This window comes from Orycteropus afer, unplaced genomic scaffold (assembly GCF_000298275.1).
Source record: "Orycteropus afer afer isolate SDZICR_OR568_19922 unplaced genomic scaffold, OryAfe1.0 scaffold00387, whole genome shotgun sequence".
NCBI lineage: Eukaryota > Metazoa > Chordata > Mammalia > Tubulidentata > Orycteropodidae > Orycteropus > Orycteropus afer.
Window position 1 is genome coordinate 2,956,750 of NW_006921974.1, and position 14,684 is coordinate 2,971,433.

General features: G+C 42.2%; 1 protein-coding gene across 1 annotated transcript in view; it reads right to left on the reverse strand.

The window, feature by feature from the left end:
- Positions 1-1,512: 1,512 nt before the first annotated feature.
- The window catches only part of LONRF3 (LON peptidase N-terminal domain and ring finger 3), a 45,279-nt gene continuing 32,107 nt past the window's right edge, over positions 1,513-14,684 (reverse strand). Inside the window, exons 7-12 of the mRNA XM_007953348.1 lie at positions 11,609-11,723; positions 8,472-8,593; positions 6,284-6,442; positions 5,446-5,608; positions 4,342-4,491; positions 1,513-1,668 (exon numbers count right to left, since the gene is read on the reverse strand). Of these exons, the coding sequence (XP_007951539.1) occupies positions 1,513-1,668; positions 4,342-4,491; positions 5,446-5,608; positions 6,284-6,442; positions 8,472-8,593; positions 11,609-11,723 (865 nt within the window). The remainder of the gene's footprint in view (positions 1,669-4,341; positions 4,492-5,445; positions 5,609-6,283; positions 6,443-8,471; positions 8,594-11,608; positions 11,724-14,684) is intronic.

The following is a 14,684-nucleotide window of genomic DNA, read 5'->3' on the forward strand; positions in this document are numbered from 1 at the left end:
ACAAGAGGTCTCCAACAGCAAGACAAACTTGTCTGTCGGTTTGTCCTACTGTGGTGACATGTCCGGGTTCAAGTGGGGGAAGAATAATTTTGGCCATAGTACAAATGGCACAATTCACTTCTTCCCTGCCCTAGTCTTTTCACTTCATCAATACTTGCAGGATTTTTCAAGTTCTCCTCACACTGAAAGAATCAAACTTGTACAAACAAAGTTAAGTAAGTGCTTACTCTCACCTCCTTACCCTCTATTCTTTGCCTATATTGAAATGTTTAACTGGGAGGAAAGGCAGTGTATAGATGAAATCATGGATTAACTGTCTAGTTCCTTTAAAAAGACTTTTTAAAGAGTTCCAGCCTATCTGGCTTCTTTACAGTTTTAAATCCAACAGTCCTTCATAAAGTACTTCCCTTTATGTTAGCCCAAGTCTTCATACTCGGAACCCTGAGAAGAGGTAGGGTGTGGAGGTTAGCTGGGCAAGGCTGTGATGTGCCAGAATGAACACTATACCCCATGAAGGGTTAAGTACTATCCTCCCTAAACTACATCCTTAACCACATTGGGAAAAATTAGATACACTTAAAGTTAGATGGCTACAATCAGTGCCTCTGATTCAGCTCTTCAGTCCAGAAAACAAATTCCTTCAGTCTTGCTCTGTATCACACAGAAAAATGGAGCATTCTACTTTATTCTGGCACATGCCACATCTATGCCAAATCCCTTAAGTAGCTTTGATTGTTGAATTTCAAACTGGGGAGGTGGGGGAAGGCAATCTGTGAAGACAAAGTATCTTCGCATCATTCTGAACTTCTTTTAAACATTCAATTGGATAAATATAAAAAATGGTACAAAAACTGGGATCAAATGCAGTAAAAAAATGGTTAAAGCAAAAAGTTGCATGTTTCTAGTATTGTTACTTCACCCTATTCATTTGTCCACAGTAAACCACATCAATAAATAAAGCAATTAACTTTTCAGTAATGGACACTTAAATAGTTACAAACATACATGTAGAAAAAAAGGATACAGTAGTGCAAAAAAAATAAATTACTAAAACAGGAAGGCTGTCAATTATTTTATACAAGGCTATATAAAACCTGAACCATTTGGAATGAGACCTCAAGTCAGTGAAATAATGCAGCAACATTAGTATCTCTGCTTCACATTTCAATCACACAGTAATTTACCTATGAAAGAAAGAAAATTAAAGCAGTATCGCTTTAAACTTTCAGAAAATTGTATGGAAAAAGACTTTTTAAAAAAACTTCTGGGCTCGAATCTTCAACACCTTTGCTGTTCATGGAGTAGTGAAGCATGTCAAGAACATCTTGAAACATAAAGTGTCAAATAGGTCACATTCTTTTCACTCAATTTCTCCCTGTGACCCACAGCAGGGTAATACCTCTGTTTGATATTCCCTTCTGCAAAGATCTTATTGCAATTACATACATTTACAACAAAACTCCTCAGGGGCAGTGAAGAGGGCAAGTGCTCCTTATCAGCGATCCCTTCTTACTAGTTTTGATTTCGGGTCATGAAGGTCAGGACTCGCCGAATACCGTTCAGTCTATCCTTTAAGGACCTCATTGCTAAGAATGGGAGCTGAGCTCGGCTTTCCAGCGGGAGAACTGCTAATATCCACCAGCACCAGGCCGGGCCATTCGGATTAATCTGCAACAGAGAAACGCAATGAGTTCACCCTGTTCTTGTGGAAGTGAACCAGTCTTCAGATTTCCAAAGCCTCTAGGTAAACATCTCAGGTGGAATGCTTCTATGTGTGACAGAGGCTGCTAATTGCTCCCATATCAATTTTCCCCTATTTTAGCTGGCATCCAGCCACCCAAAATAAAGACTGCATTTCCCAGACTCCCTTAGGGCTAGGTGAGGCCCTAAGATAAAGTTCTGGCTAATGAGATATAAAAGGAAGTGGTATGTGTAACTTCTGAGTCATGTTCTAAGAAAGGAGCATGTGCTCTCTGCTGCCTTCTTTCTCCCCCTTTCCTCTAGCCAGGACATGAACTTGATGATGATGAGCCTTCTTCAATGAAGATGAAAGCAACCTTCTACGGATGACAGAGCTTTGTGATGAAGGAGCCTGGGTCCCTGAATAAGTTCATGGAATAGAGCTGCCTTACCCCTCCAGGAAGAACTCTGGTGGTGCAAAGGTTAATAAGCACTCAGCTGCAAACTGAAAGGTCCGCTGTTCAAACCCACCAGCTGCTCCTCGAGAGAAACAACTTGTCGATTTCCTCCCAGCTTAGGAAACTCTGTGGGGCAGTTCTACTGTCCTACAGGGTCACTGTGAGTTGGAATCAACTTGAAGATACATAACAACAGCAACCACCCCTCTAGGCCTTATGCCCTCTATCCGTGTTTAAGCTAGTTATTTTTGGTATTTGTTAAAGCAAACAGATCAATATCCTAACAATATACCATGCCTCCTAGCCAGTGTAATTTTATGAGTTGGAATATCCACAACTCAATCTCTTCCACTTGTAAGGCTGTTTAGATCTCTCCACCCATTATTTTCAGAAGGTTGGTTTTAGAGAAACACATTCTGGTCAAGCCACCAACACCTCAGATTCTTTGGCCCCAAACTGGTTCATCTGATGCCCCTACAAGTCCATGACGTCTTTGCCTCTCTGTATCTTTTTGACCCTCACTGTACCATGTTCTCCCTTCTATTATCAGCTCTGAATATTAGCAGTTTCTTTTCCAAGATCATTAACAAAGACTTAAGCTTCTGTTAGTATTTGGGGCTGTTTCTAATAAATATCCTCCTGAGGCTTAGAACATTCTCATTAGTGGGACCACTGGGGCTGGAGCACTGACTGGAGCAAACTGGATGGTACTTTTTTGTTGTTATTGCTGCTGCTGCCAAAGCAACATAACGATGGTTTTTAATAAGAAATGAATTGAAACCTATGATTTCAGATCTCTGTGTCATTGAGCCCTTATGACTCACACTACGGCATCTGTCTTTTCTCCTGTGGAAGATGCTGTCATCATTGTTAATCTATCTTTTGCTTGACTCAAAAGAGAATGTTTTCCAGAAGGTGAAGGGGAACATTAAGCTTGATCATGAGCTTGCTCAGAGCTTTGCTGTAGTCTTGAGTCACAGCGGCCCAGAGCCAAGAGTTGGGTCAGTGGGAAGCATTAACTTCCTTCAATACTCACAACGCCTTTGCATGGGAAAAAGGAGGCACATTTTTGGTCTGGAAAAAGCAAGACACTTCAGACCATTAGAGCAGATGGGTGTCATCAGCCTCAGAGTTCAAGAAATGAGAGAAAAGCTCAGAAGGGAAGGGACTCACCCAAGGTCACAGCTCAAGAGGTAAGCAGGAAGAGTCTCAGGCAGAGAAGACAGAACATGCATATTCAGATTGTTAAGTTATGAAAGAGTAGGGAACGAGGGTAAGTAATGAATTACCAAAGTTTTAGAGGTAATTGTGTTGGAGAGCCAGCTTAGAATATGGGCAAAGGTGATGGTGGGACATCCTTTGTTAAAATATCTCCAACTGTGTCCTAAAAATAAAGTATTCCCTAAAGTGGAATTCCCTTCAAATATTCAGTGGTTTATACCAGGCAAGCAAAGACTGGCGAAAGTGCACTCTCTCCAGTTTCTCGGAGAACTTCTCATCGGCAGCTTAATCTCTAACATGAACCCATCCCCCACCCCCTATCCCAAAACCGACTGATCCAGTAGAATCTAATGAACTGCTTTCTAAGATAACAGCCAAGGGTAAATTTAGAGATTGAGTCAGTTTTCTCTGGAACTACTCCCTCCAAACTGAGGTCAACAAGGGTCTAGACCTGGAGGGCTAAAGTGGCAGGGTCTGAATATGAAAAAATGCCTGTGGTCTTGCAGCTAGAATTTTGTAAGGTAGTTGGTCCTACCTCCTACCTCCTGCAGCAATAGGGGAGAGAGTTATGAAGCTTTCTGGAAGCTTTGGTCTCAGCTCCCAGGATAGCCTTCTCCTAAGCCCCGGCCTCTGCATATGTCTTGTCCTCCTAACACATTACCACAGTGTAAGTCTGGACTTCCACTGAAAGTTCTATTGGTGGTGCCCGTGCTCCTGTTCTCTCACATGATCTCTCGCTCACAATTTGTCTTGAGTTCCAATTCTTACTGCTTTACTTTAGTTATCCCTGTTCTGACTTGGGATCCTTTTGGTCTTACCCATGGTGCCTACTTCCCAAACAATAGTACCTAATTGGATCCATCTTCCTCTCTGCACTTGCTTCACTGGACGGCAATCATACAGCCATCTAACCACAAACCCTAGGCTCTCTCATACTCTCATCTCGTAGGGAAATCCATTGTAAATAGAAATTTTTATATACCTGTGGATCAGCATCTTTCTCTGGCATTGGACCAAAGTGACGGAGTATTCGATTCTGCAGAGATGATTTGAGTGAATGAAACCACAATGATGCTTGCTCATACACAGAATTATGTAATGTCATCAGCTCAGCAGAGTCCTCTCCCTGAACCTGGAATTATCAAAGTAGAAGTGAAGCATTCCGTATCCTCTAGATCACTCCCAGAATCACTTTTGGAACTAGACTATCTGAGTATCCATCCTGTCACCTTATGGGAAGGGTCACTCATCCAGCTTTCTAGGCCATATGTGTAAACAGTGTGTATAGACAGCTCTGGGGGTGGAGAAAGGGGAAAGGCTCAGCTGGGCAAATCAGCTGAAACAGCGAGAGGTACAGAAAAGCAGAGATTCCAACTGCCTCAAGTGGGGGGCTGCTGTTAAACTATGTGATGCTGATGTCTACTTCTGCTGTTTGCACTTTTTACATCTGTTTTCCCATTGCTCACTAAGAAAAGAGACACGAATGTGTCTATGTCTCAGTGTACAACCATTTTTTAAGCCAAATATATTTATTCATTGATCAAATATTGAATAATGCTGTACTCTGCTGTGAATGCAAATAGAAACAAACATGGGATTATGTACCTCTTCTTCCATTCATTAGCTCAGAAAACCAAGGACTAATTGGATATACAATATTTCTACTTTATGGGATGATGGATTATGGGGAAGGGCTCTTAGTCAGGTTACACATTTGAAAACATATGCATGTGTGAATCTACAACTGCTTCAAAATAAAAAGTTAAACAAGTAAATACACATAAGCAGACCCCACTCTAGATGTGTCCCTTGGTACCCTTGGCAGGGACCTAAACCCTGAATGGGTCTTAGGGTTGGCTTGGTAGCATTTCTTACACATGAATGCAACTCAGCAGATATACAGGGAGAGCCAGGACAATGGTGTCCACAACCACCCTACAACTGAATAGTCTACAACACTGCTGTGACAATTTAATAAGGCATCCCAAGGCCCCCAACAGTTCTGAGAAATTCTTTCACAACCATCTTCGTATGCCAAGTTACAGGGATATTCTGGCTTTGGGATTTGGATGGAATGGCCACTTACCTTTTGGTCTTCGATGTATTCAATGTCAGCCGTGTTGTAACCATCCCGCCGGCCCTGATGGAGCACCTTGAAGCGCCTCTTGCCTATGCTGTCAACCACTGAGCGGCCATCAGCAAAGAACTGAACATTTCTAATCTCTAGCATGCAGCCATATTCTGCAAACCTGTTTATTGAGAGTAGAGTTAAGAAAGTAGAGCCTTGGTAAATTCAGTTTCATTAGCCTTGCCCCCAGCCATTTCTGTAAACCCATGATATGCCTCAATGGACTTCTGGCAATTTGCCTGTCCCAGGTCTACAGCTGCAATTATACAATAGGAGTGACACCTGCATGAGAAAAAATCTTAACGTATTATTATGACAGCTACCATTTATTGAGCACATACTATGTGCCAGGAACTGTGCTTAATGCTTTATGTATATTAATTCATCAATCCTCCCAACAAATGCAATGATGGAAACACTATTATTTTACTGAGTTTACAGATAAGGATCCTAACTGAGTTATGGAAAAGTAAAGAAACTTGCTCAAGGTCAAACTTACTTCAATGGCTGGAGCCAGAATATGAACCCAGGCAGTTTAAGTCAAGGGCCTACACTCTTTAACAAGTTGTATAATATATACCAACGTATAACAAAAGATTAGGCCTAAGGCTCTTTGAAATAGGCAGCCTTGCAGATGGGAACCAAGGGGATGGAGGGACCCTGATCCTTACAAATGCTTATGTCTTGAGCTGGCTAAGTTTCACGAGCAGTGCCTCTCTGTCTCCTGGGAACACCCCTAAGTCAAAATAAACCCTCTTCACCCAACCTCCTTTTAATCGCTTAACTCCTCACTTACCTTTTAACAGGATCTTCAAGGCACATGCCAAACTGTCTTGTGCCTGTCTCAATGCATCTACGAATCATCAGACGGTAACAAGGCTCAAAGATGTGCAAGGGACAAGGAACGGTGGGATAGGCCATAGTACACACGAAAATAGGCACGTTCTTATTCAAGCTGTCAGGAAAAACAAATCACACAGTATTCAGAACAACGGAGCAGAACACAGGCTGGACAAACATCACCTGTGGTACCCCAGGGAAAAAGCAAAGAGACATCAAGTTTTGATGGCTAATAGAAAAATGCTGAAATGCAACTGATGCTGTGGGCTAAGTCCCATTATCTGGTACAGAGGTTAGCCTAAGGGCTAAGACATTAAAATTGGCATGCAATTCCTACACGTTCTAATTTGGCTGCAATGGTTTTCTAATACCTTATCACTGTGGATGGTATGTATACCTCATAATTTTCCTTTCTGTCACACTCTCCACTCAAAATGATTTCTTCAGGTGTTCTGCTGGCAATATGCAGTATTTATAGTATAACTGCACCCAGATCACCAAAGGGTTGGTGGGAAATTCTCTGCAAGGTCTCCATGGGCATCTCCAATTTTCAAAGCCCCCACAGAACCTGCACAGAAATCCCAGCTGGGGGTAGGAGGAACAAGGGGCAAGAGTAATCTAGCCCAGTGATGATCAGATGTTCCTGTGCATCAGAGTCACCGAGGATACTTATAAAATACAGATGCCTGGGCTACTGAAATTTCAGAGATGCTGATTCAGTAGCTCTGGCCTTGGTACCCAGGAACATAGCCCACTGGGGAGCTACAGCCAGGTCAGCTTCTCCTCTCTCATTGCCATCTTCTTTGTCTAACAAATCCAATACAGGAACATCTGAATCTAAAACCAATGACAGGAGATCATTTGGTCAACTCTCAAAAAGTTTTAAGTTTAGGATTTCTTTAAATAGAAAACCCCTAGTATATAATCTATTGTTTGTTAATAAGATGTTAGACAATATTGAGAAAAGTTCTTACAGAGACACAAGACTAATTAGAGAATCAGAACTAAAGGGAAAGATGCCCTGAGCAGGAATGGATAGGAAAGGACACAGGGAAGAGGTAACTACAGGGAGGAAGTGGCAGGAGAGCTGTTACATTGTGGGGATTGCAATCAACGTCATAAAACAAAATGTGTAAGAACTACTGTATGGAAAATGAATTTGCTCTGTAAATTTTCACCCAAATCACAACAAAAAGGAAAGGAAAAAAAAAAATAACGGATGCTGAAACTTAAAAAAAAAAAAAAAAGATACTCTGAATGGTTTTCATATAAGTTTAAGAGAAAAAAGGACTTCATTTCCAGCTTTCCAGGAAAACATGTGATTAAGAATAAGAGGTACATTCAAACTAGTGACAAGAGTGTAGAAATGTTGTCTACAAGTTGAGCATAAAAACCAGAACAGCTTTTGCCATCTGGAGCCTTGTCTCCAAAATCCTGTGAGTTGGCTCTCCCTGGGGACAGGAGAGCAAAGGGTTGCAGTATGAAAGGTGGAGATGAGCACCTGCCTTCTGCCTTTTCTGCTAAGTGAGCTTTTCTTCCAGCCAGGCAGAAGCCTGCAGCTCCACTCCCTTCTTCCCCCTTACCCTTCACCACTCACACTCCCTGGCTTACTATGTTGTGAGCCTCTTAACAGTTACATGTGGTGAGAACTATGACTATCTCCCAGCTACACATGAGGAAACTGAGGCTCAGAAAAGTTAAATGACCTGCCTGGGGTCACGAAGTATACTCACTTTGCGGCAAAATTGGGTCTGAAGCCTAGGCCTGGCTGATACTAAAGTTCTTATCCTTGTAGCACCCCCTCATGTATCTGAAAACAGTCTCTGGACACTTCTGACCCTTAGGTTCCCTTGATTAAGCTCCTGAAATTTACTGCTGCCAGTGACATGCCAAGCCATGCCCTGGTCAATCATTCAGCATATGCTTTCTCAGTGCTGTGCTGGTAAATGTTTAACAACTAGCTCTCAGAGAGAAATAAGCCCTGGTTTGTAGCATTTACCAATTTCTATGGTGTAATTACCCCCACCATGGCCAATTTCATGCTATCTGCTGAAAGAGGAGAGGGGGAGAGAAATACACATTCAGCTCTTACAAGATGGTATGAATGTAACAAAAAATAGAAACATGCATATATTTTTATATACTTAGAAAGTTCTTTCATTTCTTCTTCATAAAGCCTTCTTCTTTCATTGAATTCTTCTGGAAGGAATTTAGCTATTAGCTCTTCCATTATTACAGTTTTGCTGTATTTTCTTAATCCCAAGCACTGTATGGGGAAGAACAAACAGATGTTGTGCAGTTGTTGGAAAAACACAAATTACTTCTGATGTGATCAGTAGGGTCAAATACTCACATGACAGTAACTTGGACCCTCAAATTAGCAGCTAATAAAATCACCATGTATGTATTTTCTGGGTGTTCGAGTTCAGTTGAAGAAACACATGCAATGAATTACTTTTAGAATTAGAGAAAAAAAATAACAAGGAAAAAAATGCATTGAAGGTTTAAAAATCTCATAGCTTTCCTGAAACACTGAAATTGAGATCATGTTCTTGTCAAAACAGGAAGAAAAAAAAAAAACCCTCCCTTTCCTTGTTGCTGGTTAGTGTGTTTACCAGCCAACAGAAATGGTGTCCATGTGCTGAAAGTTAGTGATTGCAAGGCTCAGGGAATGCAAAAGCCATTTTGATCATTGAGCCTTTCCTGCCACACCCCCACCCTCACCCCAACCCAATGCTTAGCTCTGGGATATTGCAAATCTACAGGTCTGTTCAACTTTAGTGTTTTTTTTTTTTTTTTTTAAAGGCTGAATACTGGTGATTTTGTTTGCTTGTTTGTCTATTTGCTTTTTTAATGTACCATCCAGTTATTACTGAATGGTGTTATAAACCATGTATATACAGGGATCTGTAAACTGTGGGTATTTAATGGTATGAACCAGCAGACAAAAACCAAAACTAAACTCATTGTTGTTGAGTGATTCAGACTCACAGTGACCCTATAGGACAGAGTAGAACTGGCCCACGGAGTTTGCAAGGCTGTAAATCTTTACGGAAACTGTAAAGATGACTGCTTCATCTTTCTCACACAGAGTAAGTGGTGGGTTTGAACTGCTGGCCTTTTGGTTAGCAGCCAAATGCTTTGACCACTGTGCCACCAGAACTCCTTCACTATCAGACAAGGGCAGTTTAAACTTGGTAGAAAACTGCTCACTATGGAACAATCTCTACAGACCCAGCAGGGGGCACTCCTGAGTATAAAACTGCATGCTTCAGATAACACTTTTCCTTTCCCAAGATGGGCTATGGCTGTCTATTCTGCAGTGAACGTGATTGGAAGGTATTTATCTCTTTATAAAATGCTGTGTGACCCTGTGTCAATACAGAGATAGATGAACCCGTCTTTTGGCCCTTGAGTCCAGGACCCCACAGCATCTGCCTCCAGGAGATCCTATCACCCACTACCATCCCCTGCCTACAGATGAACCAGCTGCTTTGACTAGGGTCCCAGTCTTTGGAGAAAAGCAGTTGACTCAGGAGGTAGCCAATCTGAGAAGAAGTGACCCTTCAACTGATGCTAAAACAAAAAACCTAGGAATCAAAAAACAAACCCACTGCTACTGAGTCAATTGCAACTCACAGTGACCCTATAGGATAAGGTAGAACTTCCCCATAGGGTTTCTAAGGCTGTCGATCTTTATGGAAACAGACTGCCACATCTTTCTCATGTGAAGTGGCTGGTGGGTTTGAACTGCTGACCTTTCAGTTAGCAGCCAGGTGCTTTAACTACTGTGCCACCATGCTTTAACTACTGTGCCACCAAGGATCCTTAAACTTAGCAAAGGTACATACTAAAATGTTAACAGTGCTCTTCTCTAAGTGATGAGCATCTGGGTCAATTTTTCTTCTTTCTGCTTCTCTCAATTTTGCAGTGTTACCGCCACAATGCAAATGTATGATTTAATCAGGTACAAAGACAATGAGCTGCTCACTTACAATCAGCCCAGCAAATCCCACCCCTTTACCTATGGAAGGCTGTAATAATGACCTGCTCCCCAACTCCAGTACATATCCTCAAAGCTACCCTTCATGTTTATTTTCATTTCATTCCCTGAGTTTAAATATCAGGGTGTCAGGAAAGCTCAACATGTGACTTCTCTGGACCTACATTCACAAAGAAATAGTCTTGAGTTCCCAGCTCTCCTCAGGGATGCAGAGGTCAAGGATCCTTTTTAGCTAGACATTCTATCAAAGGCACTTTAAAAATGAAGGTAGGGGGTCATGTGATTAATTTTGGAGGATCTGAATGTCTTGGGCTTTTGAAATCACAAAGTATCTGCAGATAAGTGCAGTTATTTGCACACCAAAGGTGGGACCAGGATCACACTAGACGTCTGCAAGGTTTCTCTTGGGACCTGGAAGCTAATCTCTTTAAACCATGGAATAAACATCAATGATAAAGGGATTTCAAAATTTATCTAGTCCAAGCCCAGAGAGGGCAAAAGATTCACCCAAGATTACAGTGAGTCAAGTACCTGACATGCTGTGATTAGAATAAGGATTTATATTTATTATCTGACTCAAACCCAAAACCAAACTCACTGCCATCGAATTGATTCCGACTCATAGCAACCCCCATTGAGTTTCCAAGGTGATAAATCTTTTCAGAAGCAGATTGCCCAGTCTGCCTTCTGCAGAGTGGCTGGTGGGTTCGAACCACCAACCTTCTGGATAACAGTCAAATGCCTTAGGCATTATCCCACCAGACCTCCTTTAGCAGCTGATTAGCTAATACTTTTATTTCTAACCAGGGCTCCCAACAAGTTCACTCCAGTTCAACCCCCTGCTGAGAATCTACATGTTTCCACTGCAGATACACTGAATCAGAATCTACGCTTTAACGAATTCCCAGGTGCTTCTTATGTAGACATCTGGGGAAGCTATAAGAATCCCCTAGGGATCTTGTTAAACTATAGATACATCTGGGATGGAAATGCAAATTCTCAGCAGAGGGTCGAACTGGAATGAACGAATTTGAAGCTCTGTTTCTAAAACAAATTCATTTCCCAACCGGCAACTAATAAAAAGCTAGACCTTGCCTCATTTTTCTGAAGAACTTTGTGAAGAAGGGAGAAGGTGGCTGTAAGACAAGAGAAACAGATGGTGTTGAGGGAGTATTTTTCCCTAGCACAATGCCATAGCTCCTGGGGTCCTATTTGGATGGTGTCTTAGTACCTAATTCCAAATAAAATCATTCCATCAAGAAAGAAATATTGTTTTACCTGTAAAAGACCATCTTTGCAGAGTGGGCACCTCGTGTTGTGATCCAGGCATCTTTCAAGGCATTTTAAGCAAAAGGTATGTCCACAAGGTGTTGTAACTGGCTCATAGAATAATCTGAAATTTAGGAAACAAAAAGCAAGAACTGCAATAAAATGAAAAATAAAGAGACAAAGCTAGTCAATGTTAAAGTTCTTATAGCATTGTTTGGAAACTCAGGAGTGCCTCTCTTTTTTGATATCACTGTTGCTGTTACACTTTGGGAAAACATTTGCTTTCATTTCTTTTTTTTAATTTTTATTGTGATTTGGGTGAAAGTTCACAGAGCATATTCATTTTCCATACAGCATTTCATACACATTTTGTCTCATGACACTGACTGCAGTTTCCCACAATGCAACAGCTCTCTTCCCACTTCCTCCCCATAGTTACCCTCTTCCCTGTGTCCTTCCCTCCCATGCACTCTTACTTTTCATTTCTGAGCTGGATTTAAAACAATGCCATTATTAAAGTTAGTGTTATAGCTAGATGGTTTCTGTAATGTTAGTTCCAGTCAGTCTCTGTGGTAGTTAAGGTTGTGTATCAACTTGCTCAGCCTGGTTGAGTGGCTGGACAGCTGGATGTAGTGATGTGGTCTGCTTCCAGTATATAAGCAGCAGCTCTGAGGTAGGTCTCTGGCTTTTTGGCATGCTCGAACGCTGCGTGTAGCCAAGTCATTGTTCAGCAGCCTGCCATGCCCTGCCACTCCTGGGACCTTTTCTGGACTTGAATTTGGGGCCTGCCGTGCAGTTTGGTAATATCCGGACTGTGCCTTTTTACTTGTTGACCTTGAGTTTGTCAGCCTCAGCATCCTGCAGCTGCCTGAGTGAAGAAAAGCCCCCAGCTTAAGTGGGTCGGGAACAACAGGCAGAGCAGAAGCCCAAGGTCGATGCTGCCCTTGTTTTCTATGAGGGAGATGATGTTTCTAGCAAGGCTTCGACCCATAATTTTTTCCATTCTGGTTATCGTTCCAGTTCACCCAAATATTAAAAATTCAAGTCTGTTCTGGTTTTGAGTCTTAGCCATGACTGAACCAGGAAGAACCAGTTCGAAGCCCTAACACACACACACACACACACACACACATTTTCATTTACCCATTTAAGCACTTTACATATTACCACAAAAAAAGACGACTTAGTTGCTAACCTTGATTCCTCTTTTCACCTAAGCAAAATTTACTCCCTAAAGGATCTAGAAATTGCACCTATGACAAACACATAACTGCCTTTCATATGGATGGAGAATTTTCCTAGGGACAGTAGAGTAATATTGTTAATGTGCTCCTGAAATACACACACACACACACATACTCCAATTAGAACCTATTTTAATTGCTGTGGAGAAGCTGGATATTTTGAAAGCAATCTGGGGATCCTTTAATGAAGCTGTTCTATACATTCAGAGATTCGTGGGTCAGCACTACTTAAAGAAAGGCTCACCTGCAGCTGGACCAGTGAGTGGGGACAGCTGAAAAGGATCACTCAGAAGGGGGGTTGCACTCACCAAAGGATGAGCACAGAAATAAGGGAAAGACAACTGATGAGTCTATTTTGACTTCACAAGTGTGTTCTGTTGAGACGATGAGTCAGCCAGCTGCACAGCTCCCTCATGTGGCCTGGAGGTGCACCAGCAGCCCAGTCCACACTGCCAGGCTGAGCAGAATCCAAATGCTAGAGCTGAAAGGGAGCTCTGGTAGTGTAGTGCCTAAGGCACTTGACTGCTAACCAGAAGGCTGGCAGTTCAAACCCACCAGCCACTCCTCGGAAGAAGACTGGGCAATCTACTTCCGTAGTGATACTGCCTCAGAAACCCAAGGGGGGGGGTTGCTACAAGTCGGGTCCAACTCCACGGCACACAACAACAGAGCTGAAAAGGCCTAGAGAAGAAATTAAACCCAGCAACTCAGAATGAAACTGAGGTCCAGAGGGGGAGACGTTGCTTGTCTAAGCATGTACAGCCAACTGTTGGCAGATGGAAGTCTATCCAACTCCCACTTTCAATCCTTTTCTGTTGGAAACAATGATGTGCATCAGGATCACCTGGGGGAGCCTTTTCTTTAAATAGCTTTCCAAAACCAAACCCAACCCACTGCCATAGACTCAATTCCCACTCATAGTGACCCTGTGCAACAGAGTAGGACTGCCCCACAGAGTTTCTAAGGCTTTAAGTCTTCACAGAAGCAGATTGCCACATTTTTCTCTCGCAGAGCAGCCGGTGGGTTCGAACCATCCACCTTTCCATTAGCAGCCGAGAGCTTAACCACTATGTTACCAGTACTTCTTTAAAGATCTTCACTGGTGTGTAACTGACATGCAATCACTGCACATACTTAGTATACAATTTGGTAAGTTTTGCACAGGCACATACCTATGGAACAATCACAATTAAAATAGTGAACATACCCATCACCTCCCAAAGTTTCCTCATACCCCTTTGTAAACCCTCCCCCCTGCCCTTCACACAGCTCCTAGCCTGCCTGCATTACGTAAAACCAAAACAAAACCCACTGCCATCGAGTTAATTGCAATTCATAGCAAACCATTGGGTTTCTGAGGTGATAAATCATTATGGAAGTAAACTGCCCCATCTTCCTTCCGCAGAGTGGCTAGTGGATGTGAACTGCCAACCTTCTGATTAGCAGTCACATGCCTTAGGCATTGTGCCATCAGCACTCCTTTCCTCCATTACTTAGAGAAGTTTTAAATAACACAGATGCTGGGGCCGTACCTACAGAGATTCAAGTTGGTCTAAGGGTAAGGCCCAGGCATCAGGGTTTTTTTGTTTTTCTCAGCCCTTCCAGTGATTTTAATGTGCACCCAGGATTGGGAATCACCATGTTACTGTATTACACAATCTCCACATAAGTGAATCTTCTGAATTGGTTTCCAAATCTAATTATCAGAAACCCTTGTGGAGCTTTCAAAACACACAGTCATGCTCACTGGCTAATGATTGTGATTCAGTATGTCAAGGGAAGGGGCAGACATTTTATATTCTTAACAAGCGATTGAAGGTCTGGCATAGGAGAGACTTTTA